At 56.3% G+C, this 20,379-nt stretch overlaps 1 protein-coding gene across 19 annotated transcripts in view; it reads left to right on the top strand.

Annotated features, from left to right (window-relative positions):
• The window catches only part of EPB41L1 (erythrocyte membrane protein band 4.1 like 1), a 68,801-nt gene that overhangs the window by 46,852 nt on the left and 1,570 nt on the right, over positions 1–20,379 (top strand). For 3 of the 19 annotated variants that reach the window (XM_075109137.1, XM_075109135.1, XM_075109138.1), the window contains 14 exons: positions 137–234; positions 367–542; positions 990–1,138; positions 1,713–1,748; positions 3,742–3,933; positions 5,330–5,428; positions 10,440–13,124; positions 13,685–13,792; positions 15,035–15,433; positions 16,832–16,942; positions 17,322–17,402; positions 17,595–17,657; positions 18,590–18,685; positions 19,473–19,553. In XM_075109137.1, coding sequence (XP_074965238.1) covers positions 137–234; positions 367–542; positions 990–1,138; positions 1,713–1,748; positions 3,742–3,933; positions 5,330–5,428; positions 10,440–13,124; positions 13,685–13,792; positions 15,035–15,433; positions 16,832–16,942; positions 17,322–17,402; positions 17,595–17,657; positions 18,590–18,685; positions 19,473–19,553 — 4,374 coding nt within the window. The remainder of the gene's footprint in view (positions 1–136; positions 235–366; positions 543–989; positions 1,139–1,712; positions 1,749–3,741; positions 3,934–5,329; positions 5,429–10,439; positions 13,125–13,684; positions 13,793–15,034; positions 15,434–16,831; positions 16,943–17,321; positions 17,403–17,594; positions 17,658–18,589; positions 18,686–19,472; positions 19,554–20,379) is intronic. The other 16 variants (XM_075109139.1, XM_075109141.1, XM_075109140.1 and 13 more) reach the window with 16 other exon arrangements.

The following is a 20,379-nucleotide window of genomic DNA, read 5'->3' as shown; positions in this document are numbered from 1 at the left end:
TTGAAGAAGACTTTTTTTTTTGCATGATCATGGCTCCTGCCAGGGGAACCTGAGAGCCTTAGCAAGGCAGGTCTCATCCCATCATCTCCTCTAGGGCAGGATCTGCCTGTAATGGTATGTCTCTATCTCCCCCAAGTATGAACAGTTTGAGAGTACCATTGGCTTCAAGCTGCCCAACCACCGCTCTGCCAAGCGTCTCTGGAAGGTCTGCATAGAGCATCACACCTTCTTCAGGTGAGAAGACCTTCTCCAGGCCTTCTCCAAGCCTCCCTTCTCAAGGCAGACATGCTCCTGCCTCTGCCGGAAGCAGCGCCAGGGGGGCACAGCTGGGGCTCGCTGACAGCATCTCACCGCTCTCACCCCTAGGCTGGTATCCCCAGAGCCACCCCCCAAAGGCTTCCTGGTGATGGGCTCCAAGTTTCGCTACAGCGGGCGGACGCAGGCGCAGACACGGCAGGCCAGCGCCCTCATTGACCGCCCGGCTCCCTTCTTTGAGCGCTCCTCCAGCAAACGGTACACCATGTCTCGCAGCCTTGACGGAGGTATGCCCCAAATTGGGGAGGGGGAGGGAGATTGGTCCGCTGGCGGGAGCGAGGGGGATGCTGTTCAGCTCATCTCTGCGAGCTGTTTGGCTCATTTGACAGGGTTACAGCAGCCATCAGGCTTCCTTCTGGAGGCCGTCCCCAAACCCATCCCCATGGCAGAGGGTCTGTCCCCACCCCAAGTGATAGTTCAGGCTGCGCATGAGCAGGGGAATGTGGCAAAGCTGGGGTTGGGCAGCTTGGGGATGGGGCTCCCCCCAGCTCCCTGTGTCCTGGGACCCCTGGGGCTGCCAGGAAGCCCTGGGACCAGCCCTCCCTGCTGCAGGGCATTCGGGGCTCCTCAGCCCCCAGGTCTGAACTGGCAGGATTGAGGACAGGGGACGGGGGGCTGGAGTGGGGGTTGGGGGTGGCAGGGCTGGGGTGACCCGGGCTCTCCCCCACGGGCAGAATTCTCGCGCCCAGCCTCCGTCAGTGAGAACCACGACGCCGGGGCGGAGGGCGAGAAGCAGGATGAGGACGGTGAGTTTGGCAGCAGGAGGCGGTCCGAGACAGAGGACGAGGAGGTGACCACCCCAACGAAAATCAAGGAGCTGAAGGTACAGACAAGGCGGGCAGAGGAGGGTGGAGGTGGAAGGGTTAGGCTGGCTCACACCTGGAGAAAACAGGCAGGGGACTGGGCACGGGCAGCAGGGCTGGGCTGCAGGCAGGTAGGGTCGTGTCGTAGCACAGTCCCCTGCAGCCCTTTCTTCGCCAGCTGTGCCCCAGGCTGGTGAGGCCCTTGGGCATGGCTTTGCCTGACAGTGGAAATGGGGCTGTCACAGGGGCTCGGCTCAACTCTGATTCCCCAGCACCTGCCAGGTGGTCTCAAGACTTGTCCCCAGGCAGGGTTGGACCTGGGAGTAGCCCTGCTCCGGGACAGGGATGAGAACGGGGATGGAGACAGGCCAGGCACACCAGTGCCCACTCGTGCCTGCCACTGCCTGTGCACAGACCACCCACTCCCTGCCCCAGCCCCGAGACTTGGCCCAGCCCATTTCAGCCCCATGCTGCAAGGGGAGGGGGGGTCCAGTGCTTCTGTGCCCTGCCAACCCATCAACTTAACTGTGATGTTTGTGACAAGTTCCCTCAACTGACCCTGCTGGTTACTTTTAACCCTCTCTTTGCTGCCAGCCGGAGCACGAAACAACCCCCAGGCACAAGCAGGAGGTATTCTCTCTCTGGAGTATCTTAGTCCTCATCGGTGCATCATATTGTCCATCCTTTTCAAAGCAACACTGTGTGTCACCCTATTTACTGGAATACAAGATGCACCAGGGCGGGGGGGTTGGATGCTAGAGAAGCCCGATGAGCAGACAGCTGGGGATCTGCCCCAGCACACACACAGCATCTTCTATCCCACTAAGTAAGGGAGTCCTTAATTGTACATGTGAGCAAGAGCCCTCCCAAGGTGCAACGGCCGGGCCCCCGTGCCGAGTCCTTGGCCCGTTGGGAAGACCCAGCTTCTGCTCGTGTTACTGACTCCGCCATGTCCTCGCCTCATGTCTCCTCCCCGTCCAGCCCTGCGGCCCTAGCTCTCCTGTGGAGGCTGGTCCTGCTGACACCCCGACCCGCATTCTGCTTTTGCCTGACCCTGACTGCCTCCGTCACCTGCCCTACCCGGCGGCTCTGCTCTCCCACAGCCCGCTGCTCCCGCAGCGTGGCTCCCCTCCATGGAGAGCCGGGCTGGAGCTCCTCGCAGCGCTGTGGCTGCCATCCCACCCCACTGGGGGCAAATGAATTTCTGAGCTGCCTTCAGCGCCCGCTCAGCTGCCTGTGGGCGCAGGCACTGGCACCCACCCCCCGTGCCAGCGGGCAGCTGCCTGCATCTGCCCGGCCTGAGAGCGGGCTGTCGCAGAGAAGAGAGAGGCTGTGCCCTCCCCTGCACAAGCTCCTGTGTCTGTGATGGCCCCCCATGAGGAACAATTCCTCCCAGCCTAAAATCCTCAGGGGTTTCCCCTCTGCTCGCAGTGGGATGTAGAGCCTCGCTGGAGCTGTCGACAGGGGCAAAATCAGCCAGGCAATGGGGTTTGACGCACTGGCACCACACAGCTCTCACCATCCTGCTGAGCACCACAAGGCAGGCCCCCCCGGGGCGGTGGGCACCAGTCCCGGTCCCTCCCCTGCCCACCTCATTGCTTACCCCACTGCATGTGCATGTGCTGCCCCCCAGCCCCCAGTGCACCCCGAGCCCAGAGGTGGGCAAACCATGAAGCACTTCTCCACGGCTCAAACACATGGGTCCACAGGGGGAGTCTTTTCATGAGCTGTGCTGAGCCTTCAGGATCTGCAAAATTTGGTAGGGTTTTTCATGGGACTCTCTTGTGTCTCTGGGATGTTGCTGAAGAGAAATATAGGGCAGGTATTTTAGGTGACTCCTTTTGAACCTTGAAAGAGGTTTGAGTTCCAGTTTGAAGCAGAAGCCAGGGTTCTTGCACTTGCTGGTTCCTGCTCTGAGCCAGTTTGCCCACCTCTGCAGCAGGACAAGGGGAGCTGCCCTGGTGCCTGTACTGTCACGAAACGATGCTCTAACACCTAAACCCCACTTTGCACTTCGCTCTGAGCTGTCCTCTCTCCACAGCAGGCCAGACCCCATCCCTACCCCAGGCTGCCGTTGGGCCCAGGTTGGTCCATGGTGGTCCAGGCTGGGATCCACGCTGGACACCTCTGACCAGCCCTTGACCTTGTGCCCTTTGGCAGAAGCCCACTTTGAAGGAGCTCTGTTGGAAACGCTGGTTTCCTGCCCTGCTGAGGCAGAGGCTTGGGCTCCCTGTGTGCGGGGCACGAGAGAGCAGCAGAGGAGGCTGCTGGTATTTCCAGTAGGGCCCTGTCCCTTTCTGATCCCAAGGGAGAGCCCACTCTTTTCCTCTGGGTGGCTTAGCTTGTCCTTAGCAGGCCGTGCTGGAGATGCCGAAGGGGCTTGCTGTGCCCTTCCTGGAGGGAAGCCTGCCACCCGTGTTTTGCCACATGCTGCCTTTTTGCTGCTCTCTGCAGCGGCCTTAGTGAGAACTCCAGACCAGGGTGCTCTGAAATGCTGTTCATTTGGCTCTTGAGACCCTAAATTCAAGCCTGGTGTGAAGCAAACCCTCCCAGTGCCCCTGCTCATCTCTTTTGCCTTGGCTGGTGATTTAATCGTAGTTATCTTCCTCTCTCCCTCCCCAAGTTTTTAGACAAGCCAGAAGATGTTTTGCTGAAGCATCAGGCCAGCATCAATGAGCTGAAACGGACCCTGAAGGAGCCCAACAGCAAGCTGGTTCACAGGGACCGGGACAGGAGGCTGCCTTCCTCACCAGCATCTTCCTCACCCAAGCATGAAGATGAAACACCAAAGGGAACCCCAGAAAAGGCCAGCGAGGTTTGTTCCGCTGCTTCTCTTATGGAGGGGATCAGGTTGTTCACAAGGAGATGTTCCTCAGCTGTTGGGCTCTGGGTCTCCGCCTCCTGTGCTACCCTGGGGGAGCCCGGTGGAAATTACATGGTGGAAATTACACTGTGGGGACATGGGGTGGAGGGAAGGGGCCTTTGGCCAGGCTGTTGTCTCTGAGTTTTGTAACGAGCTAACAGTTTTCACACTGCTGTTAGTGATCTCCCCTTGTGCCCTGGCACCGCATGGGGTTGAACTTCTCATCCTTCTCCGGAGGGCTGTGTTTTGGGGGTACCTGGGAGTTGAGCTGTGGCTTTGTTGGCCCATGAGATGGGGCTTTCCTCACCGTTCATACCAGCAGTGCTGCTGCATGGCAGTGCCCGCTGCAGCTTTTGCCTGAGGGGTGTCCTCAGCGGAACAGGACCAGGTGCCTGCACAGAGGTGCCCCACGGTGCTCTCAGCAGCCGGGACCTGGGTGGTGGGAGTAGGCAGAGGGGTGAGCAGTGCTGCACTGGCATCCTGTACGCGCGTCCTTCCCTTCAGGCATTTTTGCCTGCTGGCTTTGCAGTGGGACCGCAAGTGTGAAAGGAAGGTACCTGGGGAGCTGGAATTGGGGGGCTCCGGGACAGGCAGAGCCCTCGGTGCTCTGTGAGGGGCATGGATGTGGCGCAGCTGGGTGTCTTGTGGCGCGGCTGGGTGTCCTGTGGCGCTGGGTTCCTGCTTGGCTCGGTACAGGCAGCATGTGGTAAGGGCATCCCTGCTGCCAGCCTGGGTGCCCTCTCCCTGCCAGGGACCCTCCCTGCTTGCTCTCCCCTCCGCAGTGTTCTCTGCCCACAGGGACTCTGGAGCCAGTCTTGTGCCCGCACTGGTTGGCATGGCTCCAGGTGAGGTGGACGCCACACAGGGGGCCCCCCTTGCCCTAGCTCCCTCCCAGGACAGTCTTGCAGAGCAAGTGAGGATGTGGGGCTGGGCTGCAAGGATGGTGCGGGGCGCTGTGGGATGGCTGGGCCAGAGGCTGTCTGTGGGGGATTTGTGGTGTGCACGTGCGCCTGCTGGTCCCCAGCGTTGACCGGAGACGTGGGGATGCAGGGTGACCCAGCCAGAGGTGAGCTTACAGCCCATCATCAAAGCACTCAGCTGGGAAGAGGAAAAGGGACTTCACCCCGCATCTCTTACAAACAAATATATAAAGTGCAGAGATGTAAATGGAGCATCTAGAGCTAGCATACAAGAACCTCTGTTATTCCATCCACCCATCCATCTACCCACCTACCCACTCACCATTTGTTCCTTCATTCCTTCTCATATGCTCTCTCTCTCTCTCTGTCTCTCTGTCTGTCTCTCTCTCTCTTTCCCTGTGGGTGCTGGGGTTTCCATGCTGGCACAGACGATGGAAGAGGACACCCTAGACGATTTTGCATCTGAGCACGGAGCTTCCCTAAGCATGGAGTCTTTCACGCAGAAAAGCCTTGTCTCCTCTCCTGAGGTGGTCACCATCCTCCTTTTCTCCCCACACCTCACTCTTACAGTCTGCCCGCCATGGGGCCCTCCAGCTTGCCAAGGTGGCTCCAGCCCTCTGAGCAGAGCTTGAGCCATTTGCTGGCCCCCCTGGGTGGGTCCCCTCTCCAGTGATGGGCAGGATCCCTTGTGAGGACAGGGCTGTTGGTGAAATCTTCTCTCCCGACTGTTTCTTCTGGGCTGTGAGATGGGGTCTTGGGAGAGACCTTCCAGTGGAAGCCTGCTGTGCTCCCCCAGGGCTGGCTGTGTGGGTGAGGGAGCCATGCTGTAGGCCAGTGCTAGGGTTCCCAGGGAAGTGCTGACCCTATGGCACAGGCGCTCTGTGAGTCTCCACTCCAGGAGCAAGCAGGCAGGCAGCTACAAGCTGTCTTTAGCAATCCCTTGTGCTTTCCTTTCACTTCGGCTGCAGTTACAGTTCCCCAGGCCCAGGCACCCTGAAACAGGGCATCTCTGGAGGCATCAGAAATGTTGGACTTATGCCTGTGCAAAGCAGGGTCATGCATTGGTGTCCTTGCGCAGTGCCCATGGGTGAGGAATGTGGGCTCTTGGCCCTGCTTGTATGCAGGGTTTATCTCACATGATGGTGGCTGTTTCCCAGAACAGCCAAGAGAAGACACCACTGAGCAGAAGAAAACTGGTCTTTGAGGCTTGTTTCTGGTGTGGTTGGACCCAGCCGTGCTGCAGCGTGGTGCCCAGCGGTGCTGGGGTACACGTCCTGTCTGAGTGCCTCCAGGGAAGACAGCGGAGCAGGAGCAGCGTCAGGTCCCCCTGCAGACAAGGCAGGGGCAGGGGCAAGGCTGGTCCCACTCTCACTCCCTGTCATCTCCCTTAGTGCAGAAGTTGCCGGCATTGGCAGGCTATGACCTACCAGCACAGCTGGAGCCTGAACTGGGGCTGGCTGGAGCATGTGTCCCCAGGAGGCGTTATGGGTGTGAGTGAGGGCTTGGACACAAACTTGAGCTTCAGCAGGGATACAAGCACCTTCAGTGAAGTCTGGGCTCTGCAGCAGCATCTCCTGGTCCATGCTAGGGCCCTCTATGTGCCAGTATTTAGGAGCTGGTGGACAGAAACAGCATAAGTGAGGTGCACACATATCTCTTGATTCAGAGTCTTCCCTTCTGCCCTCTGGAGACCCTCGGGGTGCCAGGGCTGCACTGGGGTGCAGGTGCTGAGGTGGCCTCACCAGTAATTTCTCTCCAGGTGTCAGTGGCTGGGACTCAGCAGTTGGTGTGTGGGAACTTGTCCTTCCCTGGCCTATGATCACCGTGAGTAATTCATGGCCCCAAGATGGTGGTGACATGAGGACAGCACATCTACAGATCTTGGAGCTCTCATCATGCTCAGCCAGAATGTCCCTCGATGCCTATGGGCTTCAGACCCACTGATGTTGGGTTATCTGTCGCCCCCAGCTACAGACATCTCCACCCTCCCCTCCATCCCTCAGTCCTCACTCCTGCTGGAGGACCAGAATGCTGGGCTGGGAGGTGCCAGGAGACTCTTCAGCTTTGGGAGACGAAGCCAACCCAGTGTGTTGTCTCAACATCTCAGATCCACTCATTCTCCCTTCCTTGTTGTGGGGCTTGTGCTGTCCTCTCAAGTAGGCTGGGTCTCTCTGAGGAGCAAAGAAAGATGGCAGGGACACTGAAGAATGCCAAAGGGAGAAGCCTCCTGCCTCCCTGGGCTCTGCCGAGGTTATGGGCCTTGTTGGCAGGGGCAAAAAGCTGTCTCCGCTCCATGCTGTTGCTTCTTTCCTTTCTACCAGCTTGCTCTCTGTTGTGTTCTGTAGGCTACAGTGAGAATGGCCTTCCCAAATGTTCCTGTTCCTAGAACAGATGTTGGCGGAGGGTGGGGTATGAACCCTTGGGAAGTCAAGGTTGCTCTATGGATAGACCCTCCCCAGCACCATCACTTCTTAGACTCAGCTCCTGCCTTGGCACATGCTCTGTCTGCAAGCCTACTGACCTCCAAAACTTCTGAAGTTCTTGTCTTTCCTGGAGGACGTACCCAAGTATCCAGGTATTTGCTCCAAAGATCCCTGAGAGTCTTCAAGCTCTGGAGACACAATAGCTGCCGTGAGCTGTGGAACCAGAGCTGTGACCGGAGCTGGCATTGAGCCCTCCGGAGCAGAGTTCAGATCACAGTAGTTTTCTGTTCCCTTGGAGTGGGTTGTGCTCATCCCAACGAAGTTTGAGGAGAAGAACGCTAGTTTCAAAATCAATCTGGAGCTTTTGGGTTTTCTTTTCTGGTGAAGAGATGCGGCTATGGATGAACACATTGTTCCAGGCTTCACAAGACTGGTCTTAAGGCTTTTTTATGGACAACATATATCTCAAGCCTTAACTCAGAGAAGGAGCCTGAAGAAACTCATCATCTTTGTCCAGAGAGGTCTTCTCCAAAGGACTCTGGCTTGCAGCCAGAGACAGGGGATGGCAGGGCTTCACTGAAGAGACTTGTACATGTGCTCACAGTCTGTCCATCCTTGCCCTGGCTGCAGAAAGGGCTCAGCCATGAGACCGCAGCGCAGGAGCAGAAAAGAAGCTGTTGTACCCTCAGGGTAAGCAGTCTTCTGATTGAATCGCCCATGAGCATCGCTGCTGAATATGAGGATTGGTGTTGAGGGAATGCCAGAGACCACCCTGGGCTTCCCAGCAGGCCCAAAGCAGCCGCTAAGTTAGAGATAATGTTGCTTTCACAGGTCAAACCCAACTGTGAAAGACCTACATACAACCTGGTGCTCCTGGCAGTCACCAACTACCTCTGTTGCAATTTCCATGGACTAGGAAGAAATACAACCTGTATTGGAGGCAAGTGTGGAGGAAGGGGCCTGGAGAGCAGACGGTGCTTGGGAGCGCAGAGTAAAGGGATATTGGAGAGGCTTGTGCGAGCCATGCTGTAGGGAGCTGGTGTGAGACGGGTCCCATGAAGATCTGGCTCCTCCAGCACAGGTGCACAGGACTGCCTGGCTGTGGCAGGGTGCAGGTGCCATGGCAGAGTTCCTGGCAAGGATCCGTCTTCCATCTGTGGAGGAGGGTGCGCTTACTGCCCTGTGTGTTGTATGGCTTGCAATGCACGTGTGCCATCCCAGCGGCTGTCCTGGCAGTGCGAAGAGCCTTCACTTGCCTCTGCCCTCAGGTGGCTCGGTGTTTTCATGGGGCCAGCAGCAGGCCACCTGGCACGCAGCCCCCGTGGTGTCTCCCACCCAGGCACAGCCCTGCTGGCACTCGCTGGGGGATTTTCAGGGGCCAGCCATGCTCTTGCCAGAGCCCGGGGCAGGGGGGCAGGTGTGAGGGCTGCTGCTTGCCCAGGTGCTGCCAGGGCAAGGCCTGGAGCACTGTGCCTGGGGAGCTTTGCTTTCTTTGGCACCTGGTAATGAAGGTGGGAGCCGGGAGGTGGCATTTTTCTGTTGGGTGCTTTCACCAATTTCTGATTTGCCTCCTTGTGGAAACCCTTCCACTAATGATTGGTTTTCCTCCTTTCTCTCTCTTCTCCTATCTCACCTTCTTTTCTCTTCCCTCTTGTTCTGCTTCCCTCTGCCCCTCTGTTTCACCTTACTCAATATCAGTTATTAGGTTTCCATTTTGGGTACAACTGCTACAAACGTTCACCCTGACACTCCTGCATGGGGCATGGCTCGTGTTTTCATTCATTATTTTCCCTAGATTGGGCAGGGAGCAGGCAGCCAGCCCCCCCACTCACTGGGGCGGGGGTGCGTCCTGGTGCCAGAGGGTCGGTCTTGCCCTGCCTGCAGAAGTGACACTGGCTGATGCCCAGACAGCCTGTGTCATGGGCAGAGCCAGCCCCATGGTGACCTCCACAGGACCTTGCCTGCAGCACTGCCCTTTGCATGTGTGCTGCCTACAGTAGGATGGCTGGGGAGGCTGCTGGCCTTCCTCATCGGTGCAAACATTTTCCTGCAGCTGTCTTCTCGTGGGTTATTTTCTACCTTCTGTTCCAGAAGTGGTTGAATTTTACCAGTGCTTTGTTCCTGGCACTTGTGAAGTCTTTAGCTGTCTCGCAGGATAAACAGATCAATGTACCGAGTGTATGTAGTACCAGTAATCTAGTATCCTCCCCTGCACAGCAGCACAGATACACTCTGTGGTCTATCACATACCCACTGTGTCCTTGCTGCAGGATGCTCCACAGCCTTTGCGTGGTCCTTGCTGCAGTACCTGTAGCCGTCTCAGCTGCCAAGCCTGTGGTCTTCTTTTATGTTTCACGGGTAGCCTTTTACAGGTTACGTTTTCTGAACCGCCTGGTTTCAGCATTGCTAGAAACCTCTGCCAAATAATTGATTCGGATGAGATTTCCCTGGAGAGCTGGAAAGGAAGGATGGACTTTGGAGTGAATCTCAGCTGCAGCATCTAGTAGGAAGAGGAAAGGGCCTTTCTGACACCTAAAGGTGGTTTCTTTTCTTGCTCATGCTCCTGGCAGCCTGACATAGTCTTAGGGCACGTGGATGAAGCTGAGAATGAAGCTACTCAAAACACAGACTGTTGCCTGCAATGAAATCTCACCCTTTGCTCATGGAGATTGCTAGAGCCAGCTCAAAAGAGGAGTCAGATGGGGAGTCTAAGTTGGGTTTAACCAGCTGCGTACCCCTGCCTCATGCAAGATGCTCTGATGGCTGTTAATGTGTCTGCTGGGAGCATTGCTCCCACTTCTGTACATCCAACAAAGCTGCAGATATTGCAGGTATGTTAGTGAGCCACCGCCCAGAGCAAAACATGGTCCCTTGAGAGGACAGAGGGGCTTAGACCCGTCATGGCATCAGCCCCCTTATTTTCAGTCCCTTCTCTCCATCAGCGACTTGCCAGGCTCTTTGTATAGACCCTGCCTCAACTCTTGCATGAATAATAATAATGATTTAGTCAGCCCTGTCCGAGGCAGATCAGTTTTCTGTTAGTCATGACAGCAGTCATCAGCAGTTAGGTAAAGTATGTTTGATGCTAACTCTTCTTGCTCCAATTGCAATGCAGGGCTCGGAGCATTGGGTATTTATAGAGAGAGAAACTCCTAGGCTGGAAGCGGTAGCTCTAAAGAAAGCTCTGGGAGTCAAGAAAGAAGAAGCACATGCAGGTACCTCAGAAGTGAAAATGAGCACGAGCATATCAAAAGCGGAGATGGCAGTAGGGAAAGCCAAGGAAATGGCAGGCCAGGAAGAGCCAGCAGATGCAGCCCTGGATACCCGGACAAGAGCAAAAATGATCGCTAGTCCAGAGGATTTTGAGTCTGTCTGGGAGGATGAGATCTATGAGAAGGAAACCAGGGGGGAGCCCAGCCAGGAGGCAGAGCGCCTGACAGCTGAGAGCGCAGAGGAGCCCCAAGAGCAGGGCGAGGAAGCAACCACCATTGAGCCAGGTCTGCCCAAGCCGTGTCAGCAGCCTGAAGAGAAGCAAAGGGTCAAGATTTTGGGACCAGACCCTCCCCAGGGAGAAAGTGAGGTGGTCTCCAAGGAGCGTGCTTCTGCAGCCTCCAGGAAGCAGGAGCCCAGAGTGCTGGCCACAGCCACAGAGCTTGTTAAAATTAAAGTGAAGGCTAGTGACGACAGCTCGGAGACTTCTGCAACCCAGAGGATCATCTACTTAGGAGATCCAGAGGGAGAGGCAAAGGTCAGTAAAACACACCTGCTCTTTGAGACTGGTGGACGGCTTGGCTTGGAGGAGAGACCAGAAGCCACTGTGACCACAGCCGGAGAGGGACCTGGGCATGTGGCACCTGCTGCAGAAGGGTTCCAACCCCCTTCCTCAGCAAATCAGCAACACAGGGCAGTGTCTGGAAAACCTGCTGAAGCACCAGAGCAGCCCGGGACAGGCTGTGATGGGACCAGCCTGGTGGAATGTCCCACCTCGGGGTGGGAGGAAGGGCTGCCCCTACAGCAAGAGAAAGCATCTCCTGGGCTGACAGGCTGCAAAGCGTCCGAGGGAGGTGAAGCTCTACCATGTTCCCAAGAGGTGGGGCCAGAGGAGAGGGATCTGCGAAGCCCAGTGGGAAGCTTGAAGCCATGTGGCCTGACAGGGGATGGCCGCAGGGCTGAGGAGCACAGAGGGAGCCCAATTCAGAGTCCAGACATCTGCACAGCAGTGGAGGGGCTCTCGGGAAGGACTGGAGCAGACGTCGGCAAGGAGGAAAGTGCCAGAGTGGTTCTTCAGATGGAAGAGTTAGAGACCAAGTCGCTTCTGTCAGCTGTGTCTCAGCAGTGCCACCCCCACACCACTGCAGGGTCCGAGGGGGATAAACCCAGCGCTCCTGCCCCAACGCCCTTTCCCCAGCAATCCAGCCCTGTCCCTGAAGAGCCAGCCCCAGGCACTGAGCCTGAGGGCAGAGACCTGGCCCAGAGTACCAGCCCTGAAATAGGTGTGGGCATGCCCAAAGATGTGGAGCCCTCAGTGGAGGTGGTACGCAAGGAGGCAAGCCCTGTAGTAGACAAAGGGACACCCAAGGATGTGAGCCCTGTAGCAGAGGTGGCAATACCCAGGGGCACCAGTCATGATTCTGAAGAACAATCCCAAGACATGGGCTTTGCTACATGGAAACCACACCAAGGTGCAAGTCCTGTTGCAGGAGGACCACCCCAAAGCACAGATGCTGCAGCAGAGCCGATACAGGTCAGAGACCCAGCCACAGGGGAGGTGGCCCAGGACATGGACCCCATCGCAGCGAGGGCAACCCAGAGCAAAGTCCCTGACACAGAAGAGGAGAAGCCCATGATAAAAGAGCTCTCCCAGGACGTAGGGCCCACATCAGGGAAGCTGACCAGAGATGAAGGCTGTGGGATGGAAGAATTGCACCATGACAAAAGCCCTTGCATGGAAGAGCTGCCTCCCAAGACAGAAGAACCAGAACAGACTGAGGCCATAATAAGAGACCTGCCCCATGAGGGACCTGTGGCTGGAGGGCTGCTGCACACTGCAGATCCCAAAGCACAAGAGCCACCCTGGGACTTGGAGTTTAATGTGGGGCAAGATCTGCAGGGCAGGAGTCCTACAGTAGGAGAAACAGCCAGAGACAGTGTCCTTGTGCCAGGGCAGCCACCGCAGGATAAATCTCCTCCCAAAGAAGCTGCTGATGTCCCGCACTCCCACTCCCCTGTAGCAGGATTATGTCAAGGAAGCAAGACGTACCGGCTCTCCGCCTTGATCTATGAAGGCGGGGGAGAGCCGCAAGTAAGCAGTGGGACACATCAAACAGAGTCCGCGTCACTGATGTGCATGGCTAGGAGGACGGGAGCAGTGTCTCAGGAGCATGGGGAGGTCACTGTGGCCCCAGGCAGCTGGCAGGACAGCGAGAGCTACAGGAAAACCTCAGTGGCCTCTAAGATCAAGATGTTCGAGCAAAGTGAAGCAGAGCGAAGGGCAGCCCGGGAGGGACAAGAGTGTGTGGCTGAAGCTGAGACGTTGGCAAAAGCAAAGGGGAAGATGGGTCTGGCACAGGACATGCTTTTGAACACAGGCCTCACCTCACTGCTGGCAGTGTCGGTCCCTCCAGTGGGGCCCGTGTCCAGTGTGGGCTCCTTGGCCCTCGGGCGAGAGGCCAGTTCAGGAGACGCCTCCCAGCCTCTCTCTCTGAAGGAAGATGTTTCTGTTGACCTGGAGCATGGAGAAGACAGTGCTGACCTGGTCTCCCCTGACTCTGGCTGCGAACTCACACTGGCAGAAGCTGTGGTAACTCTTCCAATGAACTGTCCGGACGGAAAGTTCATGCGCATGTTGTGTGGCTCTTTATTACCATGTTCAGTGGCTCCTCACACATCCATTGACTGACAGCAGTCGCTTTGCATCCCCTGTCCTTTTATGTATGTGTGTGTGGTCAGGCTTATTTGCTGAATGCAGACCCGCTGGCCAGTTGGTTCATCAGCTTTTGTTTTGTGACCCCACCCCGACATTTTGGCTCCCTGGAGAATGGCCGCTCGCTACACCCAAGAGCGGGCACCCAAGCTTCATGTTCAGGAGCCAGAAAGGGAGACGGGGGGTGGCTGAAGGAGCTGTGACTCTGTCACAGACACGCACACACACCTAGCAGCAGCGTGCCCACGCTTCCAGCTTCACCCTCGCATTTCTTATGTTGATATCCCTTTTTGCTTAGCTCACCAGCCTCACCCACCCTCCCCTGTCTTCAGCAAGCTGGTGGCTGGATGATGAAATAGCTTTCTTCGCTCTTGTAAGTGCTAGATCAGCTCCCATAGAGTTCATTTCCTTACAACTAACCGTTTTCTCTAATCCAGAGCAAAACTCAGGAACCAAGTGGGGAAGAAAAGGATTTATCTGACCCGTCAGTAAAATCCAGCCTGAAAGAAGAGAATTTAAAGACTGCTGTTCCAGTGGTCTTCCAGGTCTCAGTGCTGTTTTACTAACTGCTTCTTACCGTAGTATGAAAGCTCACCTTAACCAGCTGAGGGCTGTGTGCTTCCAGCTCCTCTCCCCATTGCAGAGCTGCTATGTATATATTTATACATACACACACACAAAAACATGTATGCAGGTGTGTTCCTCTTGAGTTTGTTTGATATGCTGTTTCTCATACCTCTCAACCTCCCAGCAGTGCCAAGGGAAGGTTGTGCCGGCACAGCCTGGCCCGTTGCGGGGATGGCTCTGGCTGCAAATGTTTGGACCAGAGTCCAGGAGGTGGGTTTCCTCAGGCATCAGTGGGCTTAGAGCTGTTCCTAAAGGAAAACTGCCTAGAGTGAGATGCAAAGTCCAGCGTGGGTCTAGATTTCCCATGGTTTCATGGCAAAGCGTGGCGAGGGGAAATGTACCCTCTGATGGCGGAGTTGAGAGGTATGTTCATGTCTGGAGAAGAGCTAATGAAGGGAGGTCATCCCCTGGCTCTGATCGTGCTGTCAATTACACTGACCAAACACTCAACCAGGTCATCCCAAAGACTCGCCCCCGGCTGCGTGAGGCCTCTGGAGGGGGACCGTTGTGTTGGTGGGGCAGATTCACCCCCCGGCACAGGCAGTCGCCCCGGCGTGCAGGGCTGGTGGGGGGCCCTGGCGGGGCTGGGCCTCCTCCCCCTGGGGCGATGCTCCGCAGGGCTCATGCGGATGCTCAGTGGAATTGGCACACTCCTTTGCTTCTCCTTCACTGTGCGTGGCTGATGGGGCCCTTTTCTTTCAAACTCTTCTCTCTTTCTTTCCCTTTGTTTGTTTTTTTTTTTGAGTGCCCAACCTTACTGACATATGATAGCACTGGCAACTGAGCTGTTTCTGAATGTCTCTTAATAGACCTGTTGTTCTGTATACATCTGCTTCCACCGGGTGCACTGATGTGCCTCCAAGCTGGCCAAGCTTTTCTGTGTGGCGGACCCTTTTTTGAGACGATTAACTACCATTAGACTTTTGGCAAAATCAGATTGAATAACCCTTCTCCCCCCATCCCACCCCTGCAAAATCGCTGCTGTCAGAAAGGTTTCAGTCTCCATGCTTGAGTTGTGTTTGACTCTACTTTGTGATGTTCGCTGCAGCCTTCTTTCTCCTCCTCCTCCTCCTCCCCTCTCCCTCGTCGGCACTGCCAGCGCTGCTGCACCATGCGGTGCTCACTGTCTCCGTCTCTCTCCGCCATTGTGTCTCATTCAGAGAGCGGGCTTGAGGGAGGGCACCGAGGAGAAAGCTAAGCCACCTCGGCACAAGGCTCCTGAGAGTGACACCGGCGATGAGGAGCAGGACCAGGAGAAGGACTCGGTCTTTCTGAAGGACAACCATCTGGCCATCGAGCGCAAGTGCTCCAGCATCACAGTCAGTTCAACCTCCAGCCTGGAAGCAGAAGTGGACTTCACAGTGATCGGTGACTTCCATGGCACAGCCTTTGAGGACATCTCCCGGAGCCTGCCTGAGCTGGACAAGGACAAGAGTGAAATGGAAGACGAAGGCCTGGTTTCCTTCCAGCATACTGACAAAGTAGTTCCCAGACTGGAAGACGATGTCAAAGGCGGGGAGAAGGTCTCCCAGCCCAGCCCAGATGTCTCCCAGCTAGAGGTACACAGGGACGCCATTCCGCCAAGACTGTCTCAGTGCCATCGTGTCTCCATGTTCCTTGTCCTGGTGCCCAGTATTGCCTCGCTGATGTGCACTCCCACATTGGTTTGGAAAAGCATGCTAGCTTTCAGACATCCCCAGGTTCCTGTTCGGTGCAGCTGTTTTCCCCCGATGCACACTGTCATCTGTGTTGCATGGTTCTGTTGTGTGTTTTGTGCATCTGCTAACCAGGAGAAGTCAGCATCATCTCTTAATCCCTGCGTTTGGCTGCCTACCCTGTCCCTCACACCACTACAGCATGTCAGCAGCTGGGAAGGGCCCGTGTCACTAACCAACAGCTCTGTCCTTGTGTTTTGCATGAAGTCAGTGACCAGTTTGTGTAGTGAAATGTGCTACCAGCTAATCTCTCTGGTCATGCAGGGGCTGGGAGGGATTTACAGAGTAGCTTGTGAGAGCTGCTCCAAAGCTCGTGGAGGGTCATTCCTATGCCAGGAGTGATTATAACAGGGCTAAGAAAAATGCATGCAGCATGTGTGTGGAAGGTGAGTGTACACCACAGGGAGAGGACGGTAGAGCCAGCCCCAGCTCGGATGAAACATAGCCTTGCCTCTGCGCCGGGCCAGGGCCATCTCCTGCCCAGTCAGCGCCGGGGCAGCCCTCCAGCCCTGGCAGGTAAGTCCCCATCGCTGCCTGGAGCTGCCGGGGTGAGTCCAGACCTGGAGCCAGGAAAAGGCTGCAGAATTAGAGGGAGCTTTCACTGACCCAGTCTGGAAACCCTTGTGTGGAGCATCTGACGCCGTGGGCTCCAGGGTCACAGTGGGGCCGGGGCGTGGGTGATCAGCTCCACAGTGCCCCACAGTTGGCGCTGGGCAGGGAAGGCCTTTAGCTCAGGAACGCCGAGCACTGGCTAAGCATCCCCTGTGCAGGAACCCTTGGCAGCTCCAGTTTCCTGTAGGGGAGTGCTGGGAACCTGTCTCCATTCCCCCGAGGTTCTGACACCCCAGGTGTAGGCACAGCTGCTGGGAGCTGATGCAGATCATAAACCTGCTGCAGGGCGCAAGTGAAGTGCTTTTGGTGGGTCTTACCCACCTTTTGAAGACCAGTTTGACGTAACCCATAGTGTCTATAAATCTACCCAAAAAATCCCTGAAAACCCCAGGGACAGAGCATGTCTGATTTGGAGTATGTCAGTGACATGGGGCACTTTGCATGGTGGCTGCCTGCCCAGGGCAGCAGCCTGGCATCTACTCTTTGCCCAGGTAGGGCTCGGCGTGATGCTTGCAGGACATCACATGTCTGGCACTTGCAGAGAAGCAGGGCAGGGATGCTCTGCACAAGATGCACGCAGGGCTGTTGGCATCGTGCCCCAGTGCCTGACTTACTGTGTTTCTTCTGCAGTCATCAGCCCCAAAAACAGATGCGGTGACTCTGGGCCTACGGCCGGGCATGAAGAAGCCAGAAGCAGACAGCTCTGCTCCCCACCGAGTCGACACCACAGATGCAGTGCAGGTGATGTGGTGGCTCCATCCTCCTGTGGCTCTGCTCCCCGCTGGCTCTGCCGAGCCACGGTCCAGCAAAACCTGTCCCCAGGCAGCAGCGCTGGGAAGGCAGTTGGCGGAGTGGGGTGGTTGGGGGCCTCTGTCATGCTGGAGTCCCCAGAACATCAAACCAAAGCCCACCCAGAGATAATCTGTGTACATCCCTGGCCCCATCTGCAGTGCTGCTGGGCAGCTCTGGCACATGGGGACATCTCCAGAGGGTGACAGCCACCATGCATGCTGCACTGCGTGTCTGTGGCCTCATGGCCCTCCCCGGCTTCCTTTGTCCCTGCGAGTGTCACCCCCTCCCTGGCACCTCCAGGCTCACCAGGTTTCCTTTGCCCTGGCAGGTGGAAGGAGGCACCCCGGGCAGCAGGGACACCACAGCCACTGCTCACGCTGGCACCACAGAGACAGCACTGGCGACCTCAGTAAGCAGGGCTAGCCCCTCGAGAGATGGGGCAGCCGCTGTCCCTTGCGGTCCCTCTGCTCTGGGGAGGGTGACCAGAGCCGGCTGTACTGGGGAGGGACCCTGCCCCACCAGGGATGTCTGTGGAGGGTGACCTGCCATGTTTGCCCCTGTGTTACATCCAAGCCAACATGCCCGTCTGCTCTTCTTTCAGGATCACAGCACCAAGGCTGGGAAAGGGGCCATTCCCACGACAGACTTTCGCTCCCTCTCACCGGTGAGGGGGGGGACATGGCACCAGCAGCCAGGCCAAGTAGTGGGGAGGGAGGGAGGGAGCCCTGTGGGGCTGGGGGTGGGCTGGGGTTGGTCCCACAGGGCCTCCCCCCTGTTCCCAGCACTGGCATCCTTGGCTGTTGTGCTGGTACTGGGAAGAACAGAAGGATGCTCAGAAGGTTCAGGGAGCAGGATGGCAGGGGACCCCCTGCCTGTGGCCTTTCTCCTGTGCCAGATGCACCTGAGCATCTGCTGGAACAGGGTAATTCCTTAAAAATAGCCCAGTCCCTGGTGAAGTCTCATAGCGGGCTGAGATATCTTTAGCTCTGGGTGTCCTTACCTGGCCACCCAAGGCCACATTCAAAGTCTCCTGACTCTCAGTGAAAGTGATGGCCATCAGCAACCCTGCCCAGCAGCAGCCCTTCCTGTGTAAAATGTTTTCTTACTTGATTGCCTCATTTCAACGGATTGAAGCCTGGCCAAATGCCTCATGCTGCCCCAGGCTCATCACTTCTTGCAGCAGGGAGGACGTGCCTGGCACTGGGTGGCTGGGGCACCAGCGCAGCCTTCCCAGCCCTCACCACGCAAAGTCGGATGGACAAAGCTAGAGGTAGCCTGAGAGCTCTGTACTTAGGGTGGCACTGAGAATGGATGAGGAAGAGCACAGTGCAGCCATGAAATCACCTCCATGCTGCAGAGGCCCTTTCCTTCTGCTTTGGTCTTGGGATAGCTGTGGAAACCTCTCCCTGGCCCCCACAAAAAACTAGGTCCAGTTGGAAGTACAGTGCAATGTGGTTTTTTTCCCTTGCCATGCTTTGCCCTCCTGTGCTCGGCTGAGTGGGTGCATCCCACTGGGAAGGTCCCAGCTCCTTGGGAGCCAGCATTGGGGGCTGTCCTGTGGCGGCCCCGCTGACACCACTGCTCTCTGTCCTGCAGATCACCAGCAGCTCTGCTGGGAAGGAAGTGCTCACCAGCATATTCAGTGCCACTGCGGAAACCCTCTCCACTTCCACCACTACCCACGTTACCAAGGTAAGAGCAGCTCCAAAGGGGGCAGCCGGGGAGTTCCTAATGCAAGCCACTGGAACATGAGGATGGGTGGATTTATGCTGCGGTTGATACAGCAGAAAATGCCTCTTTCCTCTTTACAAGCCAAAAACGCATGTGCTGTCCTGGGGGCTGGCGAGCCAGCGCAGGGCCCCATGGCTGGCTCTGGGCGCCCCGTGCCCGGTTCAGCCCTGCTGCGCTGCCTGTCCCATCCAGCCAGGCGTGACCATGTTGGACGGCAGACAAGGACAGCCAGGCATTGGGTGTTTGTCACCTGCGCAGCACCCACGGGGACTGTGAACCCATGCTGTGCCCACCCCTACTCATTGGTAGATTGGGAGGGCAGGGATTGGGGCAAGCCGGGAGAGCGGTGTGTGGTGTTGCTGACCTCGTGAAGCCAGCTGCAGTTGTGGAATGGACTCTGAATTAGGCTGCCAGCAGCATGCATGCGAGTCCCTGCCCATGCAACTAGGGTGAGTGTTCCCAGACGCACCTGGAGCCAGGCCCCAGGTCCCCCTGGCCCAAGAAGCCCACAGCACCAGTGCTGGAGTTATCTCGCCTTGTGTCAGCTATGGGACCTGTGTTTGCATGGGGTGTATTGGGTTTATTAGAGCTGGAGTTAAGGAAACAAAGGACACGAGGCTGCTTTGGAGCAGCAGTGGGGAGTTCCTAAGGTGCTGCTGGCATTGTCTCTCCTGTGGGCAGAGCTATGACTGCCAGGAGCTGGCTTGTCAGATGGCTGTGGGTGAGTGCTTTCCTTCTTGTTGTACAGACTGTGAAAGGAGGGTTTTCAGAGACTCGAATAGAGAAGCGCATCATTATCACAGGAGATGAAGACGTGGACCAGGACCAGGTAGGATCAGGGTGCACTGGCTTTGCCAGGCTCTGGCTGCCCCCGGCTGCAGCGTCACATGCTTCTGGTTCTGGCTTGTACCTAAAGTTTACTCCTTCTTTCTAAAAACTGACCCCTTAGACCCCAAACCTACCAGCTCTGTCCGGCAGTGCAGGTCCCTGTGGGGTACAGTGGCACCCACGTGAAGCCCCAGCCCAGCTCCCATCAGTGCTACGGCACTGAAATAGCAGTAAAAGTTACATCCCAGCACAGAGCCCAGTGATGGGATCACCTTTTTATTTTCTTAAAATGTGTTTCCAGTTGCCCTTTCTCTGTTGAAACACTCCAGTGACCCAGGTTCTTCCTTTCTTTCCTGCACAGTTTCACTACAGTCTGACTCACTCCAAGTGATGGTGTTTTGCATCTGCCTCCATGATAGAGGAACAAAAAGTGACAACCTTTCATGCTGAAATAACAGATTGACAGAAATTTCTAGGGCTGCGGGGTCATTTTCCTGTGGCCTAACCCTTTGGGATTTGTTGCTTAAAAAGAAAAAATAAAGAGTTAAAGTATTTAAAAGGCTCTAACATAATTTTTACACTTTTTTAGAATTATATAATTATGTTATTATTGTAGATTTTTCTAGGGTTTTGCGCAAAGAGAATTGCTGCTGCCCCTTTGGGTTTCAGTAGGCAGCCTGGGACATACATAGCACATCTCTACAGAATAAAAACAGCAAGAGAAAGGCAGTGTGTGAGGCACCCCAATGGCGTACAAATCCCTGATCAGTGGTGGGCTCCAGCCCCTTCCGTTAGGCTGCTGTGGGTTCAGCTTTGAACCTCTCTAT

Source organism: Phalacrocorax aristotelis, chromosome 13 (genome assembly GCF_949628215.1).
Source record: "Phalacrocorax aristotelis chromosome 13, bGulAri2.1, whole genome shotgun sequence".
NCBI classification, from domain to species: Eukaryota; Metazoa; Chordata; class Aves; order Suliformes; family Phalacrocoracidae; genus Phalacrocorax; species Phalacrocorax aristotelis.
Note: the sequence above shows the minus strand (reverse complement) of the source record. Positions and strands in the feature narration are given on the sequence as shown.